Raw genomic sequence first — 18,346 nt, 5'->3', positions numbered from 1 at the left:
TTAATGAATTGAAAAGTGGTGATAATAAATGATAAATTAATAATATTATTGGATCGGAGTGTCACATTCCGACATGGTATTTTTGGATCGGAGTGTCACGTTCCGACACGGTATTTTTTGGATCGGAGTGTCACGTTCCGACACTGTATTATTGGATCGGAGTGTCACATTCCGACACAGTATTATTGGATCGGAGTGTCACGTTCCGACACGGTATAATTGGATCGGAGTGTCACGTTCCGACACGGTAACATTAAAGGAAAAGATATTGAATTAACTTAATGTACTCAATCTCAATGAACGCATTTCCCAAACGAGTGTGATGTGGAGGCATGAGTCCTCGTGTGTGTGCTTGATATTGTGATTGATTACGTACTTGCTTCAATTGTCACTTGTTCATGTTGTTGTTTCTTATCACCTGCTAAGTGCTATAGTTGACTTTATACTATTATTCATTGTATATTAGTTTTCTATTTTGGGTTGGCCGATGATACCTACTCAGTACATGTTGCCCCGTAATGAGCCCTACTTGTATTTTTCTTTGTTTCCTTTTATGGAGTGCAACGAGTGTACCAACGACTTTGACTGGCCCTCAGCTCTAGCCAGTCTCAGCATATCAGGTTTAAGGGTGAGCTATTTATTCAAACTTGTGTTGGATTCTCTCGGTCATGACCTAATGTCCATAGTTTTCAGACACAAATTACTTTATTTCATTTATTTCGGTGTCTTTGATACTCTTAGACTTAGTATTTAGAGATTAGATGTCCTTGATGTGATGACTTTCAGATTTTGGGGATAATATGTAATAGACTTTAGAGGTTTATTTGATTGGTTGCTTTAATAAGTTTTGGAGCTTCCGCGTTATTGTTGTTATTCGTAGTTGAATTATTGGTATATGTTGGGGTTTAGATTCCTTGGTCCGCCCACTTAGAAGGTTAAGTGTGGGTGCCACTCATGACTCAATTTGGGTCGTGCCATATATATTATCTCTATCCTTATGCAACTTAAACATGCTAAAGTTTTAAAATAATTGAAAATTCAGATACATTCATTTTGTGATAGTAGATGAAAACTTGTTGATTCATAATGTACATGTGAAATACTTGTCTCGTGCATCCGTTTGTTTGCTATTATCAAATTATCATTAGCTAGTTATCAATTGAAAAATCGAATCAAATTGGTGATTTTTATTTTAATTAATTTGGTTTGCTTTTAGAAATTTAAAACGATCAAATTGATTTAATTTTGGTTATAAGAAAAATTGATCTAAACCGAACTGTGGACACTCCTAATTTCTCTAAGAATATCTAATCTTCAATTAATTGAAAAGTACATTTTCTACTCCTTTATTTGTGAGTTTTGGAATTTAATGAATTATTAATTATTAAATCATTTAATTAGCTAGGTATTATGTTAAAAGTTTGCACTACTACCTTATATTTGAGGTAATATTATCCTCCAAATAATTTAAATACAATTTTTTCCCTCTATAAAATGGACAAAGAACACTTTATTTTATTGAAGACATGTGTTTGGTTATACACTACTTTATCACAAAAATCAAAATAAAAAATAATAATTAGATGATGTAATATGCTAATACGGTTTTCATATCTCGTTAGCTTGATTTCATAAAATAACCTCTATACATTAAAATATTACATCAAGAGTACCATAAGTATAATTTATTTGTGGCATCAACAATAATCGTGTCAAATAAGTTGAACTAATAACCCGTTTGACCAAGCTATCAAAATCTAAAAGTCTTCTTTTGAAAATAGCAATTCGTATTTAGCTAATTAATCTGAAATAGAATTTCATTAATTTTAGATGAATAATTTGTACTTAACAATATTTCAAAAGTTCTAAAAAAGTTTTTTACTTTTTCAATTAAATAACAACGTTCATCACGGTTCAAAAACATTTTCCCTCCTAAAAACTTGATTAAATACGTCAATTCTTTTAAAAATAAGCTCCTATTTTTTTTTTTCTATTTTAAAAAGGACGCTTTCAACTCCAAGCAAGACTTGAATTTCTCCAATTGTGATCTAACGAGAAACCAATCTCAATTTCATTCAACACAAAAATTAAAAGAGATTAAATAATAATATATGAACATGTTTTTTTTAACTCGATCTTAATTATATCTATGTTCTCTAAGTTTGAATATACACAAATAGACATTTAAATTTGTATAAAGTTAAATAAGTAGACAGACACACACATTCTATACTTGACATCTTACGTGACAGTTTACATCCGACGCGACATCCTACACAACACGGCGTCCGTAAAGTTTAAATATTTATTTGTACACATTCAAAATTGAAGCCAGTTAGAGCAAATTAAATACTCCCCTATCCCAATTTATATGTGTTAGTTTAATTTGACACAGTTTAAGAAAGAAAGACTTTTGAAACTTGTAGTTTTTAAATAGTTAGTAAATGTTTGTGTGACTATAAATCATTTTAATTAAGAGTGAAATGAGCATTTTAAAGTTAAATTGTTACTAAATATAGAAATACGTCATTCTTTTTTGAACAAACTAAAATAACATATTTATGTATTGTGCCAAATAAAAAGTCACTAATAAAAAGAAAAAAAAGAAGGAATTAATTAATATCCTGTCCTTATTTGAAATACGAAAAAAAAAAAATTAAAAAAATTCCAGCCTTTGACAGGTCAGACACGACCCACCGACTTGTATTGACTAACGACTTGGTCATCGGGTCAACCCATTTTGCCGTCTTTATACAATTTTTCCTATTTTATTAAAAATAAATATTCAAAAAAAAAAAAACAATTTCTAAATATGTTAGCTGTGAACATAAATATACATTTAATTTGCTTCTTCAAATATTCAACGTTCAACGTTCAAAATAAAACCTTCTTCTAATCAATTTTGACTGTTTCTTTTACCAAAAAATAAACAAATTCCTTTTTCCCATATATATATATATATATAGCCCTTCATAACAAGAAGTAGTAAAAAAAAAACACATCAAAATTTTGTACCAAAGAAAAAAAAGAAAACTTATAATTCTCTCAAATAACTTTCTTTTGTTCATATTTTTCGTTACAAGTTTATAGTCACGATGATTTTTTCGTGGAGACGTAAAAAGAAGGTTACGAAATTGAACTCTTGTAAAGAACTTACAATTCCATCTCATTTTCTTTGTCCAATTTCTCTTGATTTAATGAAAGATCCAGTCACATTATGTACTGGAATTTCATATGATCGTGAAAACATCGAAAAATGGATCGAGGCACGGAATTCAACGTGCCCCGTGACGAATCAACCCTTGAGAAATTTCGATATCATACCAAACCATACCATAAGGAAAATGATTCAAGATTGGTGTGTGGAGAATAAAAATTATGGCATTGAAAGAGTTTCAACTCCTAGAATTCCAATCGATTCGTCTCTAGTAACGGAGATTTGCTCGAGGCTAATGATTGAAGCTCAACAAGGAAACGAGAAGAAATGTAGGGAGTTAGTGGGACAAGTCAGGATTTTAGCTAAGGAGAGTGAGAGAAACAAGAAATGCATAGTGGAATGTGGGGTAGGTTATGTTTTTGCAACATGTTTCGAGATTTTCTCTATGGGAATTCAGGATGAGCTCTTGAAGGACTTGCTATCTGGGATGACGTGGATGTTTCCTATTGGACAAGAGGGGATGTCGAAACTCGTGTCATCGACGTCATTACGTTGCATGGCAAGGTTCATGAAAGGTGAAGATTTATCAGCAAGACAAAATGCAGTTATAGTGATGAAAGAATTGCTCTATCATGACCAAAGTTGCACAAATGTCTTAATAGATATCGAAGATTTGGTTGAATCTTTGTACCAAATGGTGAAAGTACCGATTTGCCCCTCCACGACGAAAGCGTCGTTAACGGTAATTTACTCTATTATTTCATATACATCAAGTGAAAATAACAAGAAATTTGTGTCCAAATTTGTAAACATGGGGTTAGTTTGTTTGGTTCTTGAAATGCTTGTGGATTGTGAAAAGAGCATAATAGAGAAGGGATTGGCTATTTTGGACATTTTTTGCAATTTTGAAGAAGGGAAACAAAAGGCTTATGAACATGGATTGACTATGGCAATAATAGCCAAAAAAATAGTGAGAGTTACAGAAATGGCCACAGAATGTTCAATTTCAATTTTATGGAAACTTTGCAAAAGTGGAAGTAATGAGAATAATTCAGTAATTGAGGCATTGGAATTAGGTGTATTTCAAAAATTATTGGTGGTTTTACAAGTTGGATGTGGTGAAAAAACTAAGGAAAAAGCTACTGAATTGTTGAAATTGATGAATCTTTACAAAGATAGAGTGGATTGCTTTGATGGATCAACTTTCAAGTATCTCAAGAAGTCATATTGAAATGAAATTTAGGTGGTTCATATCGTGATAGATGTTGTCTTACTTTTGAAAGATTTGATACACTCTCGGTAATATTATTAGTGATAGTTTTGGAGAATTTGAGCAACATAAATAGAAACACAATTTTTGTAATACGTAGGAAATTACTGTGTATAGATATAGAAAAAAGCGGTTAACCATGTAGAAATATATTTGATTGAAATTTGTGATCATTGATCTTTATATTTGCTTTTACCCATTTTTTTCATTGCCAAACAACTCCTTATGTTTGATTGAAATTTTCAACAAAAAAAGAAAGTAAATATAACTCATGGCCAAACGACTCCTTATATTTGATTGAAATTTTATTTTTTTAAAAAAGTAAATAACTTTAATGGACAAACCGCTCCTAATATTTTACTTTTACCTATTTTATCGTATAACTTTACTACTCCCTCCGTCCTCTTATGTGGCACTTTTCGAATTTCGAGATTCAAACAAGTTTAACTTTGACCGTAAATTTTTTATAGATCTTTTAAACATTTTGAATTATCAATTATTCTGACTTATAATACTTTTTACGTAGTTTACAAATATATAAATTTCATTTCAAAAAAATTGAAGATTTCATGTGCAAATTCCCGATCAAACTTAAACTGTTTGACTCTCAAAAAATAAAAAGTACCACATAAATTGGGATAGAGGGAGTATTATTATGTTTGATATTGTTTCACCATTAATGGATGAGTATTTTGTTTAGGTAGATCATAATGTGAACTGAGAAATATTTGAAAATTTAAAAATTGTATGATAAAAAGTCTAAAATAATTAAATATGCACAATTTTTAAAATTGTAATTTGCCTTTTTGCCTACTCCTAAAGTCCTAACAAGGTCTAAAAATTTCAAAAGAAAAAAAGAAGAACAACAAACGATGATTTAGGTGCAATCGTAACGTTAATGAGTCCTTTTCAAATAATGGTAACAATATAATAATGAGTATTAATTAATGACTTAGTCTAGATACTGTATATTTAACAAATAATTACAGGGATTAGATACTTATATTTAATTTGAAAGATTTTTTTTTTGACATATTGTTTTTTCAAGTTACAATTAGAATGATTGGTGTATACTATATCATATAGTATTTTCTATGATATTTCTTTAATACATTGTCCTTCCATTTCAATTTATATTGTCATGTAAAAAAGTAGAACCAATCAAGATCATCTCGAATTTAATATACGCTATTATTGAAGAGACCCTATTATTTTAACTTTAAAATGGAAGACGTTTTTTCTATTAAAGTTTAGAGAAATAATAGAATAATTTGGACACGAATTTTGAATATTAATTGGCAACTAATAATAAATGTAATCGATAAATTACATTAAAGAGATAAAAAGATCTTTACCCAATGAGTATAAACACATTTTTCCAAAAATATATTCAAATAAAATAAAACTATTTCCAAAAATGTTAGCTACCTACCTACGTAATTTTTTTCTTCAATTATTCCACGGTCAACGTTCAAATACTACAACGTACCTATTACCAGCGTTCTTCTTATGCATTTTGATTGTTTTAATTGAGAATTTAAATTTAATGGAACTGAAACTTTTTCATATTTTTTTAATTGAGCACATGAATTTAACGGAAAACGTCATAAAAAAGGTATTATTTGATTGTTCTAATTTGATGAGCGCCACAATTAACGCTTTAAAATTTTCATCTCCGCACAAATTTTCAACGACAAGTTTCTAGTAAACATACATGAATCCTTTTCACTATTGCGTTGTTATAGATTGAACTATGGAGAGTCTAATATAATCATTGTAATATGGATCTAATTTATAATATATAATAGGGAAAGTCTCATTAGTCAAAATATTGGTGTGACAATGGGAGTAGAAGTTTGAAATGAATTAAGAAGCATATACGCACTCAAATAACAACAATAATATACTCAATATATATAGTTTCACAAGTGAGATTTGAGGAGAAGGTGGAATGTACGTACGTAGACTTTATCTGTAAATATTATTTTGAATGGGCCCTCAGCTCAAGAAAATCATTTGAAAGAAATGCAGGTGACTGAAAAATGAACTGTGAGGATGAAAAATGTGGATTGATTTACATGGATCATGCTCTTTTTAAGCCACGTGAATAGGTTTTTCTAAGTGTTTAATAAGTTCATGATCTTTTGGTTTCGAAACCAACCTTGAACACTTTGATGTGGCAATACAGAGTCTTGTATTCCATGCAGAGGCGGAGCCAAGATTAGGAGTTTGGGGGTGCTAAATCAATTTTATTTGGGGGTTCACAAGTTATTATACATATATTTATTTAATTTTCTAATACATGGGTCTACGAAAAAGCTAGTGGGTTCGTCCGAACCCACAAACCCCCACCTAGCTCCGCCTCTGATTCCATGTTGGTTTTACATATTATTCAACAATTTGTATTTCGTTTATTATGGAGCATTTCCTTGTTACTTCATGTTATCAATATCAAACAATTATTATTTCTTTTTCTGTAATGGAATATCAAACAACTATTAGTGGAAGAAGACGATATATATCAACATATTTCTATCTTAAGTGAGTAAAAAAACCACTTAAGTACTTGTAAGTAAGAAATGAACCGGTTCAATCCTCATGTAATTTTGGTAATAGGTTCTTAGTGCCCAAAAGGTTTTGCAACTTTCTTAAATACATTCACAATAAGTAAAGAGTCGCCTTGACAGCTTCCACCCAAATGTATCTAATATGTTCAAGAAACCCTTTATACCCTATTGTTTGTTCCATGGCCTGCTGGGATTGCATGTCATAATAATATCACTAGAAAATTTCCTCACTATGCCACACAATTGCGATGATTTAGGCTTGTTAGTGTCTATCGTACACTCGTAGTTCTTGATTTTGTTATCTATCGTCGTCATATGTTGTTTATTGTGTTTTGATTACCACACTATTTTGCTGCTGTTATTGCTTCTTTTTTGTCGATTGTACACTGCTTTTCTTATTAACTTCTGTGCTTTCTTCATTACTTCATGCATCATTTTCTTCTTCTTTTATTTGAGTTTGATGCACTTGAACTGAGGATCTTTTGGAAACAGCTGAGGTAGTGGTAAGGTCTGTGTACACTCTATCCTCCCCAGACCCCACTTGAATAAGCCAATTCTACCGTGAATATTTTTGTAGTTGTAGGAAAAGATGTTTAACAAGGGATAGTACTCACATTTTTGTTGTTGTTTGCATGTACCACTTTGTTACATTTGTTAAGCACTTCCTTGAGTCTAACAACTCATCATCTCCTTGGCCTTCTACTTGACTACTTCCATCTAAGTAGTCAAGGTTAAGATTGCACTTATCAGGAGTTGTAATCCTTTACCTCCAAGGTAGGGGTAAGGTTTGCGTATTTTCTGCCTTCCCCAGACCCCCACTTTGTGGGATTACACTATGTATGCATGTTTTGTTATTACTATTCATATTGCTGAGTTAATCTTTCTTATACTAAGAAAATTTAAGGCTGAAAGTCATTTTGTGAGAATAGTATGTCAAGATTTTAGAACCATATGCTCCTGTATTTCCATAGATTGATTCCAACAAACAATAATGGGCAAAGTGTGGATGATCGATTGTCTTGTGTTGTTTGTTATTTCGGTGTCACTTGTGGGATATTATGCTACGAAAATATAAATTAACTTACATAGACCAGTAGCGTATAATTACGTTTACATTAAAGATGGATCCAAAATTTGAATGGTATAATTCTAAATTCTAGAATAACAACTTCAAAGAGCTAATAATTAAATTTTACATTTGATATGTTCATAATTATATTAATGAACTTCTTTACCTAAATACATTATTTAATTAAAAGTTATTGAATTTGATTGAGTATTACATTTTTTCGTATTATTACAAGTAATCTGCTTTAATTTTCACTTCTCATGAACCATAACCTTATAAATATCTTTTACTCATACATTTGATAGTAGTATATTATAGCGTGTATAGAATTATTATTGAAAAATTGACATAAATAGTCGTCGATCAAAATAATAGGCAAAAATATATATATTTTATATATTAATGTATCAAATACATAATAATGTATATACTTATATATATTTTACTAATAAATATAATTATTTTTGCCAATCGATCAAATATTTTACTTGCTTTAATCTCACCTTAATTCTACTAATCTAAATTCATGTAAGATAAACCCACCAAGGTATAAATAGCTTCTACCAAAAAATAATTCTATTTTCAGTATTCAAACTCGAAATCCTTCCCATTTATTAGCAGACTAATATTTGTTATTTTTAAATCTGGCCGTTGAAGAAGGGGAAAAAAGGACATGCTCTTATCTACTTATATTGGCCACAACTAAAACTAGTTATATCTCCAAAAAGAAAAAGAAAAAAATCTATAGAGATGGCTTTCTCTGCTGCATTTTCACACACCTCCTTCATATATTCTTCATCTTTCTCACAAACCAGAAAAAGTAGAATTAATTATAGCCCTTTTATTATTAAAGCAGAAAATAATTCATCTGAACCAAACGAAAATAATGAAAAGCCAAAATCTCAACAAGCAGCAGCAGCAGCAACTTCTTCTAGTACAACAGCCACTGCATCAAAGCCTAAAAAACCTGTTTATTCTAGTGAGTAATACTATTTCATGAAAATGTCTCAAATTTCACTAAATTTTTATACAAGTTTTTTTTTTTTTTTGGTTGGCAGTGAAGAAAGGCCAGATAGTCAGGGTGGAAAAGGAGAAGTATCTGAATAGCATCAATGTGAGTATTTCTTTTTTTCTACTTATACTGTGCCTTCACGAGGTAATGGTAAAGTCTACGTATATTCTACCTCCTCAGACCCCTTTAGTGGGACTTCACTGGAGAGGTATGAGAATACATATCATTTAATTATAGTTGAGTGATAAATGTGTATACGAAAGACACATGTTATATTCATTAATTTGTTATAAACATATATATACTATAATTGTTTACCAATCAGCATTGTACCCTCTACATGCTTATGATAATTTTTTTTTAAAAATTAAAATATAATCTGAATTGGAAGTTGTGGACACCCTTGCACTGGAATTTGACAGTTTATTTTTATATAAATTTCTTCAGTATTTGTCTGTTGATCATCCACCTTATTACAAAGGCCTAGACTACATATATGAAGACCGTGGTGAGGTATCATTTTCTTATTTTTCTATGAATCATGTTAAGGGAAAAAAACACAATTTGGAACAACATTTTATTTACAAAATAAACTAATCATATATCTGTTTAGGTATTGGATATTCGCATATTCGAGACAGGAGAATATGCACTTGTAAGTATATATTTTTCGAAATTCAATTTATTATATCAAAACACACCTCGAAACATAAATTTCACTGAATATATAACCTTAAAGAGATCAAAGTTGAGACTTTACCTATGCTGCAGATTGGATGGATTGGAATACCAACTGCACCAGCTTGGCTTCCAACAGAGATGCTAATTAAGGTAATTAGCCTTTTGAAATCATTCAAAATACTATAGCAGCAATTTGCATCATTTCATGAGTACCTTATATGGTACACTATTAACAAACCTCCTTGCACTTCAAATGAGAATCTCTGATGAAATTATTTTGGACGAACTCATAACAATTAACTATGTTAGAGTGGGGGTTAAGTGTCTCACATTGGTTAGGGAATGGACTGGTGGTTTGCTTATATGAACTTGAGCAATCCTCCTGTCTTGAGTTAGGCCCAAGTGTCATATACAGTTTCCACCTTGCTAAAAAATAAGTGGTTTGTTATGTAATCACACATTCCCTAACCAAATCCAAAATTTGCAGTCTGATAAGCTGGATTACGAGAGAATATAGTGGCGCGAGTCCACAGTTTCAGACCAGTACATGCCAGACAAGAGTACATCAAAGTGGAGCATCAGATTGACCACTGCTCATTGAAGATGAAGAGAGATGAGATGGACACACATCCAGAATTTACTTATTGCTAAATATACTATTTATCCTTAAAGATCACTCAATCAACTTCTCAGTTGACACTAAATAATAGTCAAATTGACTCTTACAAGCATAATATGACTATTCAAAAGGTAACTGATTCAAAATGGACTATTCAGTAGGTAAAAGAGAGATTCCAGCAACAATTAAAAGACGTTCTAGATCAACTGAAATATAAACAAACAATCACAATCTCCAATGTAATCCCAAAAGTGGGGTCTGAGGAGGCTAGAACTGAAATATGATATTAGTTTAACACAAAATACCTTCCACATTGAATAGAATGGAGTCGGTTTATAAATGAATATCGAAATGTATGTTTCAATGTACCATTATTTTTTCATAAAATTATAGTGTACACACAATATACAGAAGGCAGGTAACCGGAAAGTCTCAGTGTACAGTAGCCTGTAAAAAGGGAAGGTGAGGAGCAGGTGTATAGGGTATAAGTTATCTGTATTTTTTTCTGTAAACAATGCTGTACTTGGAATCAATATCTGAAAGCAATGAGGGTGGAGAATGGAATGAAGAAATTAATGAAGAAACGATGCCAGGAAAAAGCAGAACTTACCGCCTTCTCCTAGCACGCTTAGTAGCATTCATAAGCTCTGTCAACGAAGGAAGGGGTCGAGGCACTGGCACATGCATAGACCGGTATAATTTTCTCAAACTTGGGTTATAACTGTTTGACAATCCAACCGCTGACTCAAAAATACAATTCTCTGTTTCTGTGTGCATCAAGCTCTCTTTACTCATGATGTCTAAACTTTCACTTACTGCAAAGGCCTTACCAGCTTCCACCACAACTTCTTCCTTCTTAAGTGAAATAACCTCTAACTCGTCGGAACATCTGATTACAGCATTTTCATCTGGAAGTATAGGCTCCTTTTCTTCATGTTTGAAATAAGAACCATTGAGCCCAAGCCTCGCCCTACCAAATAATGTTACTGGGGCGGCTGTTTTGCTTGAAGGAGACGGATTTGACTGCCTACAAATGCTAAAAGATGATGTCGTCGACTGGGAGTTTTCTGCATAATCTTGAGCATTGCACTTGGCTAAAGGTGAGCTAGAAACCTCAACTACATCTGGAGCTGTTTCTATATCAACTTCAGATTCCACGTCCATACTGAACCCCAAAAGTTGCCAGAAAGGGTCATTAAAATTCCGATGTTGATTAAAAAGACGCTTCACATAGTCCAGCTCCAGAGCCTTACAACTAGGTGTTGTAGAGATGACCCACCTAGGTGCAAGAAGTTGCAAAGCCCACTCCAGTTCTTCCTTTGATGAGTGTATGGAGTAACAAATGTGCCAGACACCAAAAATATCTCTCACTGGTTGATCACATTTTCCCTTCTTCCAACTTTCAATATCTGAACTACCATCATCGCATGCATACCACTGTGCTGATGCTCGAATAATTAGAGGCTCATGCTGAGAATCAGACCGAGCCTGTGCAATCTTGGCTTCTGCTCTTTGGTACAGTTTTGGAAACCCATCAAACAGTTGAAAACGAGAAGATGTGTCTTCAGACAGGATTTCAGGCACCATTAGTTCCAAAGCCTGAAAGCATTCTGGAGTTTTAGCTTTATCGACATATATTTTGCAACCAAATGTCTGTGAAACATGCATAAGTATATCCTCGTGGCCAAGAAGATCACATGTCAGATAGACTGTAGGAGCTTGAGGGTGCTTCCATATGCAATTGATGATCTGTTTGTTTGGAAAAACAATTTAGTGATGTTCAATATATTTATCAATCAAACAAGTGAAAGAAAAACGAAAGGTCCTATGGCTCATAGAATAAGCGTTAAAGACCGTAGACTAAAGAAGAACGATTCATTTAGGGGCTAAAGCTATTGTTGTATTTGATAAGCATGATAATAGAGCAAGAAACTTGAGTACAGTAAGAATTAGTAGATGGTTAAGGCGAGCTTTTCTCTAGCAATTGATTTGAACCCAGTGGAACTTTGATAAGCCCAACTATTCTGTATCTCCGGCTTGAATGTACATCTTTCCTTTTTAATTCCTTCCAAAATGGTGTCCATTCCAAAGACGTCCTTTCTCATCCCAATACTCTGTCCAGTTAAGCATGGATCTTCAACAATGGTATGGCAAGATACCAATTATTTGAGCAAACCTTAATAGAAAAACTGACAGTGGTTAACATGCTATGGAAGGAAGTCATTATTGCCAAATATGGGATGGAAGATAACTGGACAACAAATGGTTTCCATACCATACAGTTCACAGTTTGGAGAGCTATCTGAAATTTATGGCCTCTGTTGAAGCGAAAAATTAACTACAAAGTAGGTAATGGACAAAAGATTTCTTTTTGGAATGATAACTGAATAGGGGGTGCACCACTACAACATCAATTTCCAGATCTCCACAACCTTTGTATCCTTCAACAGGCCACAGAGATGTGGACCGGTCAAGGATGGAACCTAAACTTAAGGAGAAACCTGAATAATTGGGAAGTGGGAAGAGTAGCAACTTTTTACACCATTATGGCCAGCTTCAACAATCTATCTGAGGAAAGGGATACCATAGTATGGAAGAAAGAAAGGAAAGGTATTTTCTCTATCAACTCAGCTTACAGAGAACTGAATAGATCAAATCATAGGGAGGAAAACTGGCCATGGAAGATGATATGGAAGACCAAGATCCCATACAAAGTGAACAGCTTCATATGGTTACTGGCTAAGGTACTGACACATGACAACTTGAACAAAAGAAAATTTCAACTATGTTCAAGATGTTTCTTATGTGGGAACAAGTAGAGACAATTAGTCATCTCTTCTTGCACTGCAAATGGACAGAACAACTTTGGAGGATGTTCATCAGCTTGAGGAAAATAAATTGGGTAAAGCCAGGGAACATCAGAGGAGTCCTCAGCAGTTGGAATAGTGATGGTAATGCAACAACAAAAGGGGAGATGGAAGATTGTCCCAGCATGCATATGGTGGACTGTATGGAAAGAGAGAAATCATAGGTGTTTTGAAGACAAGCAGAATGGACTTCATAGCTTCAAGATGAATTGTCTAGCGTTGTTTTATTTTTGGTGTAAACAGAATATTTTAGTCCAAGCAGAAGATATCTTGGATGTTTTAGATTATTTGTAAGAAATAGAGGTGATAGGTGGCACTGTAATACCTTTTGAAGGGGAACTACATATTTTGGATGTAGTTTACCTGTGAATATATAGATCAGTGTTACTATCCTCAAAAAAGAAAAACAGACAGTGGGACCAAGATACATTTTTTTCTGCCAAGCAAAATTCTAAACAGCCTGATCAACACCGGTGCTTGATGTCTCTAAGAAAAAAACACTGTTGAGAGCAGTCCAAGTTGTGGGTTTAGGGATTTTATAACCCTTTCATATAAAAGGAAAAAAGAATCATCGTGAATGCTTACGACAGCATACTCAGTTTCTTCACCAATTGTAAGCCATACCTATAATGAGAGTGTGAACTAAATTTATCAACAAAGGAGATTGTAAATTATTCTTTATTGATACTTGATAACCATAAGCTCACTACTCACCCGCGATTCACCAACAAGGCAGCAACCTTCACAACTTGTGCAGGTAACATTTCAAATACGTTGGCCTTTCGGAGGACACACTATGGCACAGTATACATGTCTTCAATACAAACAAAAGAGTGTTGTATATAAAAATCCTGAACTTCCTCATGTCATTTTTAAGTATCTAGCCGCTTTTGTTCTGCTTCATTGGGGATAAACTCAGGGTCACACCACTAATCTGCCCTATGAGCTTCAGTGAAGTTGGATACTGAATTGTAAGATTTAGCAAGGACATGCACTATCTAGATCCAGTGACAGGACTTGATTTATAGACTTGATTTGTATAGGGTGAATTGAATCAAATCATTGAACACAACACTCAACACAAGAAGCATCTGACAACTAATTTCCCACCAGTAAAACAAGTTTTTCTCTACTATTCAGTAAAACCAAATTATAACGAGGTTTTACCAAACAAAGATTGCAATAGGAACAGTTGGTTTCACCAGTTATTACCTCAGCAATTTTAACAAAATTAACAGTTGAAGAAAAATTCTGCCGTGCTTATGGCTCTTGACTTCACAAGAATGAGTGTTCTTTTTTCTGGATAAAAATATGGCTCATGATTTTACAAGAATGAGTGTTAGAACCTGTTGCATCGCTGACTGCCTGCTCGGCATCTTCAATGGAGACTGACCAAATGTGCAATCAAGGAAAATGCAATCAATCTGACACTTCGGTTCTTTTCCAGGGGTGCCCACATACTTTAGGGGTAATTGTTGCAAGCACTCAATCGTGAGTCTGCAATCTCCTGTATGTAGGAGATTCCCAAATTTGCCTTCATACAAGAACATTAGAGCTCCTGCAAGTTGTTAACATAACGCCAAACGTTTATCGCTGTAACCCTGTAACAACAAAGGTACTGTAGAAGAACAGAATGAAGATGAGAAACTAAACCATTAAATTAAAGCTTGAGGTGTGACCAAGATACAATCTTTAAGGCATTATTTTCCCCTACTCATCCAGAGTTTGCATTTTGACTATAAGAACACTAGGTATATACAACACAACCTCTTAAAAAATAAACATAAAAAAGGTAAAGAAAAGAGCAGCAGATTGCACTTTACTAGGTAGACCCTAATAAGCCTAGAGTCATATATCACAGTATTGTGTCTTGGTATTGCGAAAGATTAGCAAAAAGTTGCAATTTTCCAAGAAAACTCACTAACTTTAAGGATTGATGCTCTTTCTTAGCATCACTTTAATGCCCATCCAAAAACATATGAGATTTTTGCAAGTAGACTGCTCACTTTAGGTTCCAACAAGAGAGACAGATAAAAAAACAACAAAAGATCCCCATGGGATGGATTAGAAAGAAAAATAAAAATCCCACACAATAGTACGTAAGCACTAGTCACCTAGCTCATAGATAGGACTGCTGCATAAGAGAAGTGAGCAGCCAAATACCGACCTAACTAAAGTAAATAGAATCCGTCAAGGACGAAGAAAGGGGGTCGCATCAAGTTTTCCCCACCTCGTAAAAATGAAATGAGGTGATCACCATTTTTTATCAGGCAAAGTGGATCTCAGTGAACTTGCATCCAGTACATGCATTCGAGGTACAGAAAATAAGAGTAGCTCCTGTACAATTGACACATACCTCCTATAAAAAATGAAATGAGGTGGTCACCACCGTGACACAACTTCCGCAACTTGGTACCCAACAATCTACACAGTGTCAGTACACCAAGTCTGAGAAATGTCAGAAAAGTGAGCAGGGAAAACACATGAACAAACAAGTGGACGCAAAGTGGTGGGTGCCACTGCCACCATTACACTTTTGTGGTCAAAAAAGCAGGTTAAACCACGAGGTCTAGGTTTCAAATATGTACCTCATGTTCAAATCTCACCAAAGGCAAAATAAACTAGGTGATTTCTTTCCATCTATCCAAGCATGGGTAGACAAAGTTACCCGGTACTTGTATTGGTGGGACATAGTAAGTACCTTGCGGAAAAGTCAAGGTGCACACAAGCTGGCCCAGACACCATGATTATTTAAGAAAAAAAAGTTACTGCAAACTCTCTTACTCAATTATCTCATTAAAAAATCAGTTAGTCCTATTTGTAGACTAACAAAGGCACCATTCATGACCGGCCTTATCTTTGCAAAGGGTTGCCTTTCAATAGCGTATCCTTCCATGAAGAGTCACGACTTTTCAAACAAAACACTCTTCATGCAATAACATAGCCTTTCCGAAAAGGTAGGGGACTAGCATTGGTGAAATTTGTTAACTACACCAACAGATATGCCTGAATTTAATATAACCTGGAGTGTACATTACAACTAATAAGAAACTTCTAGTAATGAACAGCACAAACAATAACAAAATATGAATAGAACAGAACTTCCGAGAAAAAAATATAACTAGAAAGAATTGTCTGAGCTCAAAAAGATACTGGAAAACAGAAATAAGAAAAACGGAAAAAGGAGAAAAAGGAAAGATTTAAGTCCTCACTGCAAATTCATAAACACACCTGGGCAATGATTGGCATCAAGGGCAGTAACCGTGAAATCACCATCAGGGTCCTTGATCACTATACATTGCCCAACCTCAATACCCACAAAAAATGATCCATCAAGCTGTCCAAAACACGTGACATTTCAACATTTCCAGACCACATTGAGAAAACAAAAAATAACAAGTAACAGACAAAAGAGCCAAACTCAAATTCCATCAACAACATACAGGTCATCTCCAATACTCCCTCTAATACAAGATTACAAGCTATTGAGTCATCACAGGTATGCAAATGATAAGGAACATTTGTATTCTAAAATCGTGTAAATTTATGTTTTGAACTACTAGTTTTATACGTCGCACGTCTTGTAGAAAACGCATGTGGCTCGTAAGAGCTTCCATATTCTTCCTTCAATTTGGCTTGATTCAAGTCTCACCACTAGGTAGTACAATTATTACTACTCCCTCCGTGACATAAATTTATGTGGTACTTTTAGCTTTTCGAGAGTCAAGTTGATTAATCTTTAAAACTAAATTGGACTAGATGAACTAGATATTTTAAAATTAAAATTTAGATATTCAAACACTATACGAAAGGCAATGTAATTGTAATTCTTCTCATGTCAACATTGTTAAATGGACCTTGAGCCTAACTCAACCGCAAAAGTTAGTTCAAGAGGGAGGATTTTCCAAACCATATAAGGAGTCCCGGGATTTATCCCTTCTCATCAACCCCACATGACCGAACATGGTCCGGTCCCAGGGCACAGCGTGCACGCCAGGCAGGGCGTGAACAATCTATCCGGGGGCCAAATCAGAGGCCTGGCTTTAATACCATGTTAAATGGACCTTGAGCGGAACTCAACCCAAAAGATTGTCCAAGTCATATAAGTAGTTCAAGGATTATCACTTTTCATGAACCTAACGGCTAACGGCTAACTCAACTCCAAAAGCTAATTTAAGGGAAAGATATTAAGAATTCATCACCAACTTAATTAATATTTAAGATATTTCAAAAAGAATCAACAATATTTAAGAGTTATAGAGAATTAAAGGAATATCTCCGGAATGAGTGTTCTACATAGAAAAGTCTGAAAGAGTAGTTCTAAAAATAAGTAGTTTGAGGAACATTCTAGAATAGAGAAGTAATTAATCTTATAGTTAGATTCTTCCATCACCACCTATAAATAGAAGTGGTCATTTGAGTTATAAGCAAGCAACTAAGAAAACAAAAAGCGACTGATCAAGTGAGAACTAAGAGATAGCAACATAGAGACTTACTAGAGTGAGTGCAAGCAAAATTGTGTGTTAGAATTGTAAGACCGAAGCAGATTTTACTTTGTAATAATAAAATTCAAGTTGCGAACAAGCAATTGTGCCAACAAATATCCAACAAATGATTGCCAAAGCCATATTACGAGTCCAGTGATTTTATCCTATCCCATCAAATATGATGAAAATTTACATTTTAAAATATTGGTCAAAATTCACATAGTTCCAATCTCGAAAAACTAAAAGCACCACATTAAATTGAGATAGAAATAGTAACAAATAGTACTTATTACTTTTCAGGCGATTGATTGCAGAAATCTGATCGAAAATCCAAAAAAAAAAAAGAGTACCTGAGGAAAATGCTGTAAAACAAGAGTTCTGGTAAGACGGGAACAATAAATTGGATATGAACCATAAATACAAATCCCTTGAGTGTGATCCTTATGAGCATGTGTTAAGAAATGATTCTTCGTGCTCGACTTCGAACTCCATGTATCTACTGAAAATGGCAGCCCTTTTAGCATCTCAATCGGCATTTTCGCTCAAGGTTGAAGATGGAGATTTGAGAGGGAAATTGTTCAATTCAACATCTAAAATAGAGGTCGAAATGGGTGGGA

The 18,346-nt window shown here is 33.8% G+C and overlaps 3 protein-coding genes across 4 annotated transcripts; 2 read left to right on the top strand and 1 right to left on the bottom strand.

Annotated features, from left to right (window-relative positions):
* The first annotated feature begins 3,036 nt into the window (after nucleotides 1–3,036).
* On the top strand, nucleotides 3,037–4,404 carry LOC125835790 (U-box domain-containing protein 21-like). Its single transcript, XM_049514890.1, has one exon. The coding sequence runs from the start codon at nucleotides 3,096–3,098 to the stop codon at nucleotides 4,386–4,388; it is 1,293 nt and encodes a 430-aa protein (XP_049370847.1). The 5' UTR covers nucleotides 3,037–3,095; the 3' UTR covers nucleotides 4,389–4,404.
* A 4,379-nt stretch (nucleotides 4,405–8,783) lies between these two features.
* LOC125835800 (NAD(P)H-quinone oxidoreductase subunit O, chloroplastic) lies at nucleotides 8,784–10,521 on the top strand. Its single transcript, XM_049514902.1, has 6 exons — nucleotides 8,784–9,042; nucleotides 9,122–9,177; nucleotides 9,523–9,588; nucleotides 9,689–9,730; nucleotides 9,847–9,906; nucleotides 10,244–10,521. The coding sequence occupies exons 1-6, from the start codon at nucleotides 8,814–8,816 to the stop codon at nucleotides 10,271–10,273; spliced, it is 483 nt and encodes a 160-aa protein (XP_049370859.1). The 5' UTR covers nucleotides 8,784–8,813; the 3' UTR covers nucleotides 10,274–10,521.
* Nucleotides 10,522–10,757: 236 nt separating this feature from the next.
* On the bottom strand, nucleotides 10,758–18,293 carry LOC125835783 (uncharacterized). Of its 2 annotated transcripts, XM_049514883.1 has the most exons (5): nucleotides 18,080–18,267; nucleotides 16,455–16,579; nucleotides 15,599–15,666; nucleotides 14,589–14,800; nucleotides 10,758–12,124 (listed from the first exon to the last, which is right to left on the bottom strand). In XM_049514883.1, exons 1-5 carry the CDS (start codon nucleotides 18,263–18,265, stop codon nucleotides 10,982–10,984), a joined length of 1,734 nt encoding a protein of 577 aa, XP_049370840.1. In that variant the 5' UTR covers nucleotides 18,266–18,267; the 3' UTR covers nucleotides 10,758–10,981. The 2 variants fall into 2 exon arrangements, with proteins under 2 accessions (XP_049370840.1, XP_049370841.1); XM_049514884.1 differs by lacking the exon at nucleotides 15,599–15,666 and having other exon boundaries at nucleotides 16,474–16,579; nucleotides 18,080–18,293.
* Between the last annotated feature and the right edge of the window lie 53 nt (nucleotides 18,294–18,346).

The sequence above is a fragment of the Solanum verrucosum genome, unplaced genomic scaffold, assembly GCF_900185275.1.
Source record: "Solanum verrucosum unplaced genomic scaffold, falcon-dt-bn FXZP01000128.1, whole genome shotgun sequence".
Taxonomy (NCBI): Eukaryota; Viridiplantae; Streptophyta; class Magnoliopsida; order Solanales; family Solanaceae; genus Solanum; species Solanum verrucosum.
This window is presented reverse-complemented; position numbering and strand designations above follow the sequence as displayed.

Bases quoted from the DNA above. Each gene is read 5' to 3' on its own strand.
- LOC125835790 (XM_049514890.1), top strand. From the start codon at position 3,096: ATGATTTTTTCGTGGAGACGTAAAAAGAAGGTTACGAAATTGAACTCT.
- LOC125835800 (XM_049514902.1), top strand. From the start codon at position 8,814: ATGGCTTTCTCTGCTGCATTTTCACACACCTCCTTCATATATTCTTCA. The intron at 9,589-9,688 runs GTATCATTTTCT...ATATCTGTTTAG, and splicing joins TATATGAAGACCGTGGTGAG to GTATTGGATATTCGCATATT. The intron at 9,731-9,846 runs GTAAGTATATAT...CCTATGCTGCAG, and splicing joins AGACAGGAGAATATGCACTT to ATTGGATGGATTGGAATACC.
- LOC125835783 (XM_049514883.1), bottom strand. From the start codon at position 18,265: ATGCCGATTGAGATGCTAAAAGGGCTGCCATTTTCAGTAGATACATGG. The intron at 14,801-15,598 runs GTATGTGTCAAT...AACAACTTGCAG, and splicing joins CATTTCATTTTTTATAGGAG to GAGCTCTAATGTTCTTGTAT. The intron at 12,125-14,588 runs GTTCTAACACTC...CCAAACAAACAG, and splicing joins GGCAGTCAGCGATGCAACAG to ATCATCAATTGCATATGGAA.